Genomic DNA, 15,109 nt, shown 5'->3' on the forward strand with positions numbered 1-15,109 from the left:
CCGGGCCCCGCCCCTCCCTCCGGGCCCCGCCCCTCCCTCCGGGCCCCGCCCCCAGCACCCCACCTTGTGCTGGCGCAGCAGGAAGGGCAGCAGCATGAGCATGCCCCCATCGTGCACGATCCACCACACGTCGATGTTCCCCTCGCTGAAACGCTCCTGGTTTTGTGGGAACGTGTCGATGTTCTTGGCCACTAACAGAGCTTGATGGGCCGCGGTAGTGTCTCGGACGGTGTCTGGGAGACAAACGGGCAGATCACACAAGGGCAGGTGTTTGTGGAGAGACAGCAGCAGGCTATGGGGGTGGGGGGGATGGGGGTCCACACAAAGCTCCTTCTATGGGGCAGGAAGATGGAAGGCCCCGTCACCAGCTCCCCCAGACCCAGAGGCCTGCAGGGGGCACCTCCCCAAAAGGCAGAGCAGGAGGGGAGAAGAGGAGGGTTGCAGTCTTTCAAGAGGACATATGTCTGTCTAGCACAGCTGGTCCAGGGCTTTAGCAGCCCTAAACACATTTTTTTTAATTATCCTGTCAGTCATGGGGCTTGAGCTCTGGGCCTGAGCACTGTCCCTCAGCTCTTCAGCTCAAGGTGAGCGCTCTACCACTTCAGCCACAGCACCACTTCCAGTTTTCTTGTGGTTTATTGGAGATGAGTCTCATGGACTTTCCTGCCCAGGCTGGCTTGGAACTGTGATCCTCAGATCTCAGCCTCCTGAGTAGCTAGGATTACAGGTGTGAGCCACCGGCACTCAGTTATAAGCATATACTCTTTTTTTTTTTTTTTTGGTCAATCGTGGAGTTTGAACTCTGGGCCTTGGGTGCTGTCCCAGTGCTCTTCAGCTCAAGGCAAGCGCTCTACCACTTGAGCCACAGTGCCACTTCCAGTTTTCTGGTGGTTTATTGGAGATAAGAGCCTCACAGACTTTCCTGCCCAGGCTGGCTTTGAACCAGAATCTCAGATCTCAGCCTCCTGAGTAGCTACCGGCGCCCGGCTATGAGCACATACTCTTAAGCGGGCACTGGATATAACAGCACACAGGCACAACATTACACCCACAAAGTTCCACTGCACCCACCAACAAAGTTCTTCCAGGAGAAAGGGTTGTCTGCCTGCTTCCAGGACTCGGGCCAGGCCATGAGCACCGTGTTGTGCTTCATGCCTCCAAGTCCGGCTGACTGGATCAGGTGAGATGTGCCATCCCGCAGATTCGAGGACACCACCAGCTGGCAGAAGCCTTTGGTCTTCTCTGCACCCATCAGAGAGCGGATGTTCTGCGGGAGAGGGGCAGAGTCAGTGCATGAAAGGCAAGCAGGCGTACTGCATCCGGGAGAGGGGAGAGGCCACAGGTCCGCGGGTGCCGTGAGCTGTGAGGAGCACCACCAGGTGCAGGAGACAAGCAGAACGCAGCAGGGCGCTGACACCTGGTGCTCTTCACAGCCAACCACCCACTATGGCTGGAGGACATTTTGGGCCATGTGCTAATTCACTTGAAAATATAGCTACAGTGAGTCAAATCCTGCAGCTAAAGAAAGGCTACATTTTGAGGACCAGATAAGCCACAGATAATGCTGGCTGCCAGCCCCCTGTGCGTTTTAGGGCTGCTGGAGAAGCACAGGTTTTAAGGGAAGGCTGGACACACACAACCCGAGGCGTGGAATGCTGGCCTCTAACAGCCGGACTCGCAGGTCTGCTTGGGCACAGGGCCTCTGCCTGCTAGCTTTCCCACTTGCACAGGCTGTGGCCTCCGACCCCCCTTTCAGGACAGGAACAATGCTGCGATTGTTGGGGGGCACATAGACACCTTATTTCCACATCTCCCGGGTGTGCAGGAGTCCCTCTGAGGACAGGACCTGTCAGGTCCCACCAGTGCCTGGCCCTGGGTGAGGGGGTGGGGGATGGAATTGACCCAGAGATGCTGGGGGCTGACCCTTCACAGCATGGTATAATGGGTGCATTTTGCACATAAGGCAGAGTGAGTTTGGGGAGGTGGGTTGTGATCTCAAAGAGGTATGGCCTGAGCGTGCAGCCTGAGGTTAACCCAGGCCTGAGCACATGGCCTTATGTGGACAGAGTCCTGTAGCAAGGGTGCCTGTGAGCAAAGGCTGAGATTTCAGATAGAAGAGGACAGGCTTGGAGCTAAAGGCCACAGAGGGATGCTGCCATTGACCCAGAGACCCCCAGAGACCCAGAACTAGAAGAGGAGGGCTCAGGCACGCGGCCCTGCCCACACCTCCTCCAGAGAGGCTAACGTTGACAATATCAAGTAAGTCTGTTGTTACAAACTGCCTAATCTTGGTGTCCCTCCAAAAGCCACAGGCAGCTTACGCTGAGGGCCAGGGCCACTTCTTCCCTCCTTTTCGTGGTTGCTACCACGCCAACCTTGTGGTGACACAATCACACGGCTCACTTCTGCAGTCTGCCAGACAGACACACACACAGTTCCCAATCTCTCCTCGCCCCTCCGGTCACCTCCAGCCCTTACTCTTACTCCTTGTTACCTCCACCTGCACTCGGGGAAAACACAGGCATGCATGTGCAGTTCAGCACGCAAGAGCCAACAGGAGAGTAGAATGGCATGTCCATAGGAGGAGGAGGAAGGCTGTGTTCAGTTCCCTGGATGTGGCCTTAGGAATAGACCAGCATATCAGGGCTTGGCTAGGGGCAACACAGAGCAAAGGGACTCAGCGCACTTCCTGCCCAGACACAGCAGAGTGATGTCCTTCCTGGAAGGGCAGATGCTGACCTGCCCGGACACGCCCCTGCCTGGACACGCCCCTCCTGGCCATGGGACCACACCCCTGCCTGGACACGCCCTCCCAGCCATGGCACCACACCCCTGCCTGGACACGCCCCTCCCGGCCATGGCACCACACCCCTGCCTGGACACGCCTCTCCCAGCCATGGCACCACACCCTGCCTGGACACGCCCCTCCTGGCCATGGGACCACACCCCTGCCTGGACACGGCCAAGGCCGCAGCCTCCTCACACCACCGGACATAGGCCGGCAAAGTCCACAGAAGCTAAGGTGGCTAAAACACTGACCCTGTCCTCACACAACTGGACAGAGGGAAGGCCCGGAGTCCTGACAAGCTTGGTTTCTTATAGAAGATTTTATGACTTAAAAAGGCTCTGCAATACTGTTCTCATTGTACATTACAAACTTGCAGTTGGATCAGAGGAAATGGCTCCGAGAGAAACGTGGACAGACCTGAGTCTGACGGACAGATGGGCCCCAGGACTCCTCCTGCCTTTGTGGACAGGGAGCTACTACGCCAGAGACATCCAACAGCAGCCTGAGACCTTGAAGCGCATGGCTAGCTCAGCTCAAACACTGAGGTTCAAACTGTCCACTGGAGCGGAGTACAGCTCGGTGGTAGAACACTTGCCTAGCATGCATGAGGTCCTAACTCAAGACTGGAAAAAAAAAAAGGCAATCTGGCTATAAATTAGGTACTATAAAGTAGCTGGGTACCAGTCTTCCTAACTATTTGGAAGGCAGAGAACAAAAGGATAGAAGTTCAAGGCCAGTTTGGGAAGAAAGGTTGAGACCTCTTCTCAACGTGGAGTTGGGTAGAGATAAGCACCCATCCTCCTCGCTATGGGAGAAGCTGAGATCAGGACACTGCAGCCAGAATGGGATGCTGAGGTCACCCCCATGGAAGATGCAGGCATTCACCCCAGCCGTGACAGAAAGCAGAGATCAGGCAGACTGCAGCAGTCCGAGTATCTCCAAGCCAGGAAGTAAACCTTCTCTGACAAATCACCAGTGAACAAGGTGGTCAAGAGTAGAGTGTGTCCTGCAGGAACCCATGGACAGATGGCAAAGTGGTGTCAGGGAGGGCCCGGTCCCCGGGGTCACACAAGCAGGTGCAGTTCGGGCTCCTCACCCCCTCATCCACAGGGCCAGCAGACACAGGGAAGCCCATGACCACCATAGCTACTGAGCTCTAGTACTGGGAGGGGAAAAGCTGAGCACAAGGGGCTGGAGGCAGGTGCTGGCGCTGGGCATGGGTGGCCCTCAGTGGCCCGGTCCCAGGGCCTCCCCATCCCCAAGTGCTGCACACTTAGTCCCACAAGCTGCCTTTGACAGAACCATCCACAGAGCAGTATACAAAGACCCACTTCAACAACTCAAGACGCAGTGGCTCTAGCCGGCCTGCCCGAGGCCTCGGTGGCCAGCGTCCACCCCAGCCCTCCTCATTCAACCCAGAGCTGCGGCCAACCTCCTCTGCCCGCTGCGCCTCGGCGTGCTTGTCCAGGTAGGTGCCCTCCAGCACAGAGCCCACGATGGTCAGCCCCTTGCCAGCCTTCAGCTGAGAGGTGAAGGAGAGCAGGCGGGGGTGCTTCACACCCTGCTCCGCATCCAGGTTCAGCATCACTAGCACCTGGGGCCTGGCGGGGACACCACAGGAGCGACGTTTAGGAGAGTCAGGCCTGGCGTCTGAGGCTCCCGCCCCTCCGCCCCGGCCCAGGCCGCCCAGGAGAGGCAGGGCCCAGCCGCCCCACACCTCGGCACAGGACGCCAAGGCCTGCTGCCTGACAACAATTTCATGGCCAGACCAGGCCCCAGGAGGCTGAGGGCAGAAGACCTTGGCCCCGGGCCCTGTCCCACCAGGGGGCTGTGCCTCAACACCCACCTCCAGTTCTTGGTGTGTGGGGGGCCATGCTCTACCCGCAGCAGGGCGTAGCGGGCAGCATTCAACGACAGGCCCCTGATGCCATCACCCCACTCCTTCTCTGCGCTGTGAGAGAGATGGAGGAAGTGTTACCACGGAGCCCAGCAGCACACAGGAAGGAGGAAGGTGTTACCACGGAGCAGCAGCACACAGGAAGGAGTGTCAGATAGGACATCCAGAGGTTTCTGCAGACCCGAGATAGCGGTGGCTCCTCCTGCAGAGGACTGACCACCAGGGCCACTGTGGGCAGACGGGCAACTCAGGCAAAAGACTTGGTAACTGGGAAAAGCTGTAACTTCAGACAGAGCTGGCCAGAGACCAGACCTCCCAGCAGGGAGTGGCCAGCCCTCCAGGCACGTACCAAGGGATTGCTGGGAGTGCCCCCACCCACCAGGAACTGTGCAGAGGGGGCTTCTGCTGCAGGACAAGCAGGCCGGGTCCTCCAGGAATGTAAACAGCAAGCAGCCCAGGCCATGAAGGTGGGCTCGGGGACAGGAAGCACAAGAGCCAGTCAGCCCCAACTTGATGGGAAGGTACCAAGCCAGGCTGGTCTCAAGCACGCGGGATAGCGGCCGGATAGCCACATGGAGGCAGGGTGGGCAGGCCACAGGGGACAAGGGCTCTGGGGAGGGGGAGGGGGAGCGCGGGGAGAGGGCAGGCGCCATTCGGACGGTGACCATGAGCAGCAGGGTGGCTGTGGGGGCCAGGGCTTCCTCAGAGGTCCGACAGCCCCTGCACACGCCACTCCTGCCCAGCACTTCTCTCTGCAGAGCTGCCAAAGCACAGACTAACAGCCACACATGCTGCATGCAGATGTAGGCGCAATAAATGCTGGAGTCTGTGGCTTGTCTGTGTCTCAGCTCTCAGGCTGCAAATCCAAAATCCAAGCTGGAGGGGGGGAGGGGGAGAGGCTGACCTCACCGAGGGCAGGAAGGAAACAGAGACCTCGAAGCCTGACCACATGACCCAAGGAAGCCCCATCAGTGCTCCCCAGATCAGGCCCAGGCAGGCCCCACGGGAGGGAGCTGCCTGGCCTGGCTGCCAGGTGACGCAGCCTGCCTTCCTGAGTGCACGCCCACTGCCGGCCACTCACCCTCGGTACTCGATGTACTTGTAGATGCAGCCGGCGATGAGCATGGCGAAGAGGGCATAGTACCAGGAGCAGATGAACATGAGAGCCAGGCACAGGCTCATGCCGAGGAACGACAGGGTCCTGCGGGACACGTGGCTCAGACTCTGGCCCACACGCCCTCAGCCCGCACCTACCACGGCCTCGGCCTCGCGAACGCCACTTCTGTCCTTGTGACAATCGTCCTTCAACACCAGGAGATCCGCCTGACTCCTGCCAGTGGGGCTTGTGCCCACTCATCCCTGAGACCTGAGACCTGTGGGGCCTGGGACCCGTGCCCTGCCGTGGGAGCTGCAGCTCCAGGGTGCGAGACACCGCTCCACACCCACACGCTCTCTGTGGCACATGAAACACAGAACAGGCAGCGTCTGCCTAGATGTCTGAGGACGAACCACAGGCCTACTTGGCACTCAGGGCCAGGAACAGATTTACAGCGGACCTCACTGGTCAGCCTGGGGCTTGGGGCTCAGCAACAGCTGGTATCCTGAGTCCCCCCCACACCTGACGGCCAGTACCAGGCGGTCTTACCAGTGGTAGTACTTGAAGCGTGGACGCCAGTTGGGTGTACGCAGGAGAGTCTGCACTGCACAGGCCAGGTTCACGAACATGTAGCACATGAGGAAGAACCTGAGCAGGAGGGGTCCCGTGAGACCCACATGAGGCCAGCACATCACACAGAGACCTCACCTGGAGCCCCGCCACGCCCGCTCCACACGGAGCCCCCTCCCTGCCCACACCCACTCCACAGAGCCCCCTCCCTGCCCACGCCTGCTCCACACGGAGCCCCCCTCCCTGCCCACACCCGCTCCACACGGAGCCCCCTCCCTGCCCACACCTGCTCCACACAGAGCCCCCCTCCCGCCCCCTCCACACCACTGTACCCCTCCATAGGGCTTCCCTGTCCCTCCAGCCTAGCTTCTCCCAGAAGACCCAGGTCCTAGGCCTGCCACCACGGCCACGTGCTACAGACAGCTACAGCCCCAGTGTGAAGACACACCAGCTTCACCTGCTAAGTGACCGACCACCTGGCCTGCAAGACCTGCTCTGCGGCTCTGTGTGTTCACTGGTTCCAAAGAGGAAGTGAGGGCCCCAGAGGGAAGGCCCCGGAGAGAGGATGGCGGCCCTGCCCCCTCCCCCCCACCCCCCGCCACTCACATGGACAGGATGGGGGCCACAGCATCCAGGGAGGCGATGAGGATGCCGATCTCACAGATGAGCGCCGTGAGCAGAAGGGCCCACGTAGGCTCCCCATTGGCCTTCCCGTGGCCGAACACCTGCAGGGTGAAGGGAAGCGGGAGGCCGGGGCAGCAGAGGGGAGCTGCCTGGCCACTCCTGCCCAGAAAAGTCTTTTAAAGATGTGAGACAAGAGCCGGGTGCCGGTGGCTCACGCCTGTCATCCTAGCTACTCAGGAGGCTGAGATCTGAGGACCCTGGTTCAAAGCCAGCCCAGGCAGGAAAGCCCATGAGGCTCTTATCTCCAATAAACCACTAGAAAACCGGAAGTGGCACTGTGGCTCAAGTAGAGCGGTAGAGCACTGGCCTTGAGCTGAAGAGCACAGGAACAGCACCCAGGCCCAGAGTTCAAGCCCCACGACCAACAAAAAAAAAAAAAAAAAGTGAGACAAGCAGACGCCTCTCATCACAGACTCGCACACAGACAGTACCGGGATGAAAACCCAAGAAGGAGGAAGACAGCCCGGGAACCAGCCGCGGCACCGGGTCTGAAGTAGAGAAAATGAATCTCTGCTATTTAAGCATCTGGCCTGCTGCACTATTAGAGCAGCCAAGGAACCCCTGTGTATGTCAACCACCTCCAGGTACGGTCCAGAAACAGGAAGCTGGGTCAAGGGCCCCTTGTTTACAGGCTACAAACCACATGGACAGCAGGGCCACCTCTGCCCATACTCAGCTCAGTGGCCCACACAGGAAGTAGCCGCCAGGAAGTACAGGAACAAAACATGGATCCTGCATCTATACCTGAAGGCCCTCATCTGGGACACAGCCCGGCCAGGCCCTCACACACCCGCCTGGGCCTACCCATCCCCCATCCCCGCTCCCCCTCCCCAACACTTGGCTCAAGCCCCCCCCCCCAGGCCTGCCCATCCCCATGCCCCGCTCCCCCTCCCCAGCACGTGGCTCAGGCTCTGGGTCTCCTCATTCATCTCAGCTGAGAGCTCACAGACTAGATTCTGAAGAGTTAAAAATAAGAAAAAAAATCAAGACCCATGGAGGAGGTCATGGGAAGGCAGATAACACCAGCGATCAAGCCGGCAGAAGACGGGCAGCAGGTGGGGAGAGGGCGGAAGGCTCCATTACAAGATCGCGGGGCACATCCCGGAATGGGGTGGGGTGAAGCCTCCAAGGTCACAAAAGCATGTCTTTGTTTCTATATTCAATGAATACAGAATCAAGTCACTGTTTCTGGATGTTTCTGGAATATACAGGACAGTAGTGATAACTGGTCTTCCTTAGAGATTGCCATAAACACAGGCTGTGCTCTATCAGCAGCAACAGCTGCTGTTTCAGAGCGATCTGTACATAGGGTCTTGAGCACTGAAACAGAACGTTTTTACTGAGCCCCGTCCCTCCAAACCCAGTAATAGGAAAGTACACCATAACCCGCCACTACAGCCTTAGGTAATCTTTGAGCTGTCAACAGCCCAAAGGACACAGGAGACTACAAGTTCCACAAGTGTGATTGCCTCAGTGAGAAATCACAAAATCTGTGAGCAAAGTAGATTGCTTACAAGTTCCTGCTGGGGCTGGTGCCTAGGCCCTTGATTGTTCTATCAAGACCAGATTAGCTACTGCAGAAAGAACAGAGGAGCAGCTTTGGGACCAGGAAGTATTTTTGAAATGTAACGTTTTCTCTTAACTGGTTTTTCCAAGATGGAATTAAAGCACACCTTAGAAGACACTGGTCAGGTGGATCAAGAAATAGCAGAAGGTGCAGGTATGTTTTGAGATTACTTGTGTACTGTTCATCTTATTTTAGTCTTTTAACAACGGTGACCTTATAGAAATACATCTTACCCTATGCAAATTAGCCAATCCGAGCAATTGTGAATGTGAGCTTGGCCAATCTGAGTGGAGGGGTGGGGCCACGTGCATTAGACAGCGGCAGCCGGCCTGATTTGTGTGCACGCGTGCCAGCTTTCCGGCTGATGGTGCATTCTTCTGCAGAAGTTAGTTTTGCCTTGCTGAGACAATTCTTTATTTTTGTGTCTATCATTGTGACTCCACTGGGTCTTGAAGAGCTTATTTATAACAAAACAAAGCAACAAGTCTCCCTCAAAACTAATGGCCCTACCATAGAGAACTTGAGGAGAGGAAGACACTTCAAACAACAAATTCAACAGCCTCTTCAGTAAATGGTGCTGGCAAAATTGGTTAACTACTTGTAGAAAACTAAAGCTAGATCCTTATATATCACCTTGCACCAGAATCAACTCCAAATGGATCAAAGACCTCAGAGTCAAAGCAGACACTCTGAAAACATTACAGGGTGGAATAGGAGAAACCCTAGGTCTCCTTGGCACAGGCCAAAATTTTCTTAAGAGACCCAAAAACATAAGAAATCAAAGAAAGGTTGGACAAATGGGATTACATGAAATCGCAGAGCTTCTGCATGGCAGAGGACATAGCTCCCAAGATCAATAGAAAGCCCACAGATTGGGAGAAGATCTTCACTAGCCATATAACAGACAAGGGTCTCATATCTAAAATATACCTGAACTTAAAAAATTAAATCTCCCAAAAACAAATCTTCAAAGAAACAACTGCCCAATAAATAAGTGGGCGAAAGACTTAAAGAGAAACTTCTCTGAAGAGGAAAGAAGGATGGCCAATAGACACATGAAGAAATGCTCAACCTCCCTAGCCATTAAAAGAAATGCAAATCAAAACAACATTGAGATACCACCTCACCCCAGTTAGAATGGCTATAATCAAGAACTCTAATAACAACAGATGCTGGAGGGGATGCGGACAGAAGGGAACCTTACTGCATTGTTGGTGGGAGTGTAAACTTGTTCAACCACTTTGGAAAGCAGTATGGAGGTTCCTCAAAAGACTCCACATAGAGCTCCCCTATGACCCAGCAATCCCGCTTTTGGGCATTAACCCAAATGATCACAAACAAGACCACACTGTAGCTACCAGCAAGACTATGTTTATTGCAGCATTATTTACCACAGCTAAGATAAGGAACCAACCCAGATGCCCCTCAGTAGATGAATGGATCAAGAAAATGTGGGATATATACACAATGGAATTCTATGCCTCCATCAGAAAGAATGACATTGCCCCATTTGTTAGAAAATGAAGACTTGGAAAAAATTATATTAAGTGAAGTAAGCCAAGACCAAAGAAACATAGGTCCCATGGTTTCCCTTATTTGCAATAACAAGTATATGTCTGAGTCAAGCAGAAAAAGTCAGATAAGTTGATGTTAGGGGAATGAACCCCAAGGTAAGTATTCAAATGTTTTTTTTTCCTTTCATGCAATTGTTTCTATCATATTTATAAGATGATTTCTATGTTGCTTTGTATGTCCCTCCCCCACAGTATAACCCCTGCTATCACTGTATTTGATGTTGGTATAATTTGTGGAGGGGAAGGGAAAAACAAATCATTTAACTAGGGATACAGGAGGACCCATTGCAACAATGAGATGTACAAGTCGTTATGTCGAAAAACGAACTTAACAACTTTGGTGTGGAGTGGGAGGAGGTCCGGGAGGGGGGAGGGGAGGAGTATGGGAAGGGATGGGAAGGGGAAACAACGAGGCTACAATGCTTGATAAGAAATGTACTCGCTATCTTGCCCATGTAATTGTAACCCCTCTGTACGGTATTCTCACAATAAAAAAAAAATTTCAAAAAGACAATGCTAAAATGATCAATGAAAATTAAAGTGATGAATTCAAATGGATACAAACCCACAACTGAGCTCAAAGAGAATTCAGCTGAATGAAACACAGACAAGACAGAGTACAAAAGAGGAATTCAATAAAGATATAAAAAAATATTTAATCAAATTTGTTAAATCTTGAAAATGAAGAGCTCAATAACAAAAACTAAATCTTGAAGATGAAGAGCTTACTAACAAAATTAAAAACTCAAAGTCCTAGCTAGTACAAAGAAGAAGCTAGGGCTGGGAAGGTGGCTCAGGGGTAGAGCGCTTGCCTTGCATGCATGAGGCCCTGGGTTCGATTCCTCAGCATCACATAAGCAAAAAGAAAAAAACCCGGAAGTGGCGCTGTGGCTCAAGTGGTAGAGCGCTAGCCTTGAGCTGCAGAGCTGAGGGACAGCGCCCAGCCCCAGAGTTCAGGCCCCCGACTGGACCCAAAAAAAAGAAAGAAAGAAGAAGCTAAAAATAGGGTATCAGAATAAAAACATAGAAGAATTAGATCATTCAAAGACATTAATAAATCACTAAAATGATACTATTTGAATTTACAAGACACCATCAAAAGACCAAAGTGACAAACCACGAGTACAGAAGAGATATAAATGGAAAGCATCAAAAACCTACTCAATAAAATTATGGCAGAATTCTTCTCCGGCTTTGAGAGCGATGGGCCCTCAGAAATGAATGAGGCTTACAGAACCCAAAACGACAGAAGTAGTACCCCTGGTCGGACTGCAGGTGAAGCAGTAAGCACACAGAACCAAGGAAGTCTGAGATCTGCGCCAGGCCGTGAGGACAGTGTCTGTCAGAGCGGAGAGCTCACCTGCAGGAAGGGGACGATGCCGTCGCGGGCAATGGCCTGCAGGAGGCGAGGCGCTCCCGTCAGACTCTGCAGTCCCGCGCCACAGGTGGAGAAGAAGGAGCCGATGACAATGACCCAGGGGGACGGCCAGGCCAGCATGCCAATGACCAGGTTTCCCTGCAGGGCCTCCCCAAACCTGCGGGTGGGGAGGGCACAGTCAGCCCTTTCTTTGTTCCCATTGCAAACCCCTGGGCCTCGGGAAGGGGACGCGGAGGGGACAGGACCAGAGACGATGCCTGACCATCAGCGTGGTCAACACCCTGTGAAAGGGCTTCGACGTGGCCCTGACCCCACAGGCCCCCTCGGCACAGAAAGCCCAGCCTAGCCCGGAGTGTGAAGCAGCATATCCATGGGTCTCAGGGCCCTGGATCCTCAAAGCCAATCTTCTGGTGGAAAGGACTCCTCTACTACCATAAAAGCCCGACAGTGCCCTCCCTGCCCCTGCCCCCATCAGGCATCGGCTTTGCTTTGACCAGTCCCCCAGGCTCAGGACGAGGGGAGACACCTGATCCCCTCAGTCAGGCAGAGGGCAGCCTGATCCCAGAGCTATCAGCCAAGTCTTGGGGTGATTTTAATTCCAAAGGTGAACTCATCCTCAGGAAAAAGATGGCCCTGAGTACACAGCCCAGCCAGCAGCAACTCTGCACGTACTTGTCTCGCAACACCACTCCTTCGATGCAGGCCCCAAAGAGCACTATGCAGGAGAGATCTGCAGTGTGGGTCAAGGAGCGGTCCGTCCTGGGAGGGAGGGACAGCATGGGAACACTGCAGGGTGGACACAGGGGTCCCATCCTCTAGCTGTGCCCGGCCCGCACTGCGCCGGACTTCCCGCCCCACCGCCTGTCTCCTGTCGTCAGGGGTCCTGGGACACACTCTGTCAACCCCATGTCCTCAGAGCGCCGTCCGACATCTCCACCATCTCCAATGGCTGCAGCAGAGCCTTCGGCAACCAAAGGGGATGTGGCCTGTGGCATGACCCTCGGGGGTCAGTAGGAGCAGCTCGCTGAGACAACACAACACCTCCTGAAATCTCAGCTTCATAAAAGAGACTGTGGCTAGTGTCTGCCACACACTCTGTCACGCTGTACGTCAACTCAGGTGTGGTGTGTGACATACCATCGTATGCCTAACCACAAAGGGCCTGAGTGGTGCCAGGCTCTGCTGCTACGTCACACGCTAGCAGCCCCAGCGTGGAAGGCCTCACAGGCTGAGGGAGGCCCAGCCCTCCAGCACACGCTCCCTTCAAGGATACAAATAAAAGAGGTGGTCACGATGGCCAGGATGGTGCCTGTGGGGATGGACTTCTGGGCATCCTTGAGGTCCCCGGAGCGGTTGGATCCTGCCATGATACCTGCAGAGCAGACAGGAAAACCCACAGTGCATGCTGCACCGCTAGCACCATCATGGAGCTGAGGAGACAGACAGAGACAGAGCTAGGGCAAACACCAGAGATCAGACAAAACGGACACACAGACCGAGGGCACGGATGGAAAAGAGACGGGACAAGACAGACACACAGACTGAGGGCAGATGGAGAAGAGATGGTGTCAGACTGGCACGGGGCGCAGACGGAGAAGAGGCAGGACCAATCAGACCCACAGAGGGCACAGAGAAGAGATGGGATAGGACAGACACAGAGACCCAGGGGGCCAGACAGAAAAGAGACAGAACAAGATGGACACACAGACCAAGGGCACGGACGGAAAAGAGACGGAACAAGACGGACACACAGTCCAAGGGCACAGACAGAGAAGAGATGGGATAAGACAGACACACAGACTGAGGGGACAGGCGAAAGACGGACAAGACGGACACAGACCGAGGGGACAGACGGAGACTGGGGAGAAGGCTCACCTGTCACAGAGGGGAAGTAGATGCCGACCAGCAAGGTGAAGTGCGTCATGATGTCGGTGAGGACGTACGGCAGCCCGCTGGGCCGGCCCTCCTCAGGCACCGGCACAGAGGGGACGCCCTTCTTCTCCACAAAGGCCCCCTTGTCTGAGTAGGTGCCCCAGAGGTTATCTGTGGGGAGAACAGGCCATGCTGGAAGCTTCTTCAAGGGATCCTGAAATCTTCCATCCCAGCCATGTGGCTTGCTCTTCCCCTGAGGCTCAGAGGAGGCCTGCCTGGGGGCGGCGGCATGTGGGAACCTCGGTGTGAGCTCTGGCACTGAGGGACCTCATGCACTGCAGCCACCGTGTCCCGGAGTCCACAGTGCAGGCCCCGGACAGCCTCACACGGCCACCGAGAGGACAGGCCCTGGGCCACCCCCGCCAGACCCGGTGCAGCCTCACACGGCCACAGATGTGGCTCGGGCCTGAACAGGCGCCCCAACACCTCCTCCCATCTACTGCCCTTCGGCTTCCCACCTTCTCCAGCCTTCCCGCCCCGTGGGGGTTCAGGTGCCTGACCCTTCCTGCCCACATAGGCTGGACACAGTCCTCAGCCCCCTACTGATGTCACACCATGCCCTGGGGGACACCCAGTTCACAGCCAGGGGAACAAGCATGTGAGTCCTCTGAGAACGATCCCTTTTCCAAAAATGTCAGAGCAGAGGGAGGCATGGGTGAGCAGGGCCAGCCCCCACCCAAGAGATCCTTTCCTGTTCACATCCCCCGGACAGGTATGGCAGCACGGAAACAAACAGCTCTAACACTGCGGGCTGCCTGGGACCCTGGCCTCCCTAACTCAGGGGCACGGGGCAGGCAGGGCCCACCAGGCTGGTTGGCAGTGCTGGGAAAGGAACCCAGCCTTAGGCCCGGCCGGTCAGGAGCCCGGCCTTCGCCAGGCAGGAGGCAAGGCCCTGGGAGAGGCCGCAGACACAGCTCCCACGCGGACAGCACCCAGCCCTCGCCGGCACTCACCCAGGAAGACGCCGCTGGCCACGCCGGGGATGCCCTGCACCTGGGTGACGTTGTTCTCTACAAAGTACTCGTCACAGACGGCGCTGGAGCCGGAGCCGTTGCAGAAGAGGCCCCAGAGCGCGGTGGTCACCGTCCCGTTGCTGACCACCTCCACCTTGGCACAGACGTCGAAGCTGCGTCGCGACAGCGTGCGGTTCCCCAGCAGACAGACCCTGCGGAGGGGTGCGGCCCACCTCAGCAGCCCAGGCGCGTGGAGCCACCCGCACCCAGGGCCAGCGCCACGCAGGCCCTGCAGCTTCAGGAACCAGCGCCCGCCGCAGCCCACAGCCTCCTCCGCTATCCCACAGCTCGCTCAGCAAGAAGGGGTGGAAGCCCCAGTGGGAGTGCAGAGGGTGAGATCCAGACTCGCTTAGACTTAGCCTGTGCCCAGACACAGCCCTGCCCAGCCCTCAGCCCTGCCCAGCCTTCAGCCCTGTCCAGCCCTCAGCCCTGCCCAGCCCTCAGCCCTGCCCAGCCCTCAGCTCTATGCAGCCCTGCCCAGCCCACAGCTCTATGCAGCCCTGCCCAGCCCACAGCCTGCCCAGCCCACAGCACCTGGCCAGCCCCACAGCTCTATGCAGCCCACAGCCTGCCCAGCCCTCAGCACCTGGCCAGCCCCACAGCTCTATGC

At 56.0% G+C, this 15,109-nt stretch overlaps 1 protein-coding gene across 1 annotated transcript in view; it reads right to left on the bottom strand.

Moving 5' to 3' along the window:
- The window catches only part of Slc12a7 (solute carrier family 12 (potassium/chloride transporter), member 7), an 80,610-nt gene that overhangs the window by 14,948 nt on the left and 50,553 nt on the right, over window positions 1-15,109 (bottom strand). The window contains exons 11-22 of the mRNA XM_013013826.1: window positions 14,440-14,651; window positions 13,430-13,597; window positions 12,828-12,926; window positions 12,227-12,284; window positions 11,537-11,711; window positions 6,958-7,076; window positions 6,331-6,429; window positions 5,767-5,886; window positions 4,635-4,739; window positions 4,221-4,389; window positions 1,072-1,267; window positions 64-233 (exon numbers count right to left, since the gene is read on the bottom strand). Of these exons, the coding sequence (XP_012869280.1) occupies window positions 64-233; window positions 1,072-1,267; window positions 4,221-4,389; window positions 4,635-4,739; window positions 5,767-5,886; window positions 6,331-6,429; window positions 6,958-7,076; window positions 11,537-11,711; window positions 12,227-12,284; window positions 12,828-12,926; window positions 13,430-13,597; window positions 14,440-14,651 (1,690 nt within the window). The remainder of the gene's footprint in view (window positions 1-63; window positions 234-1,071; window positions 1,268-4,220; window positions 4,390-4,634; window positions 4,740-5,766; window positions 5,887-6,330; window positions 6,430-6,957; window positions 7,077-11,536; window positions 11,712-12,226; window positions 12,285-12,827; window positions 12,927-13,429; window positions 13,598-14,439; window positions 14,652-15,109) is intronic.

This window comes from Dipodomys ordii, unplaced genomic scaffold (assembly GCF_000151885.1).
Source record: "Dipodomys ordii isolate 6190 unplaced genomic scaffold, Dord_2.0 Scaffold21, whole genome shotgun sequence".
Lineage (NCBI taxonomy): Eukaryota > Metazoa > Chordata > Mammalia > Rodentia > Heteromyidae > Dipodomys > Dipodomys ordii.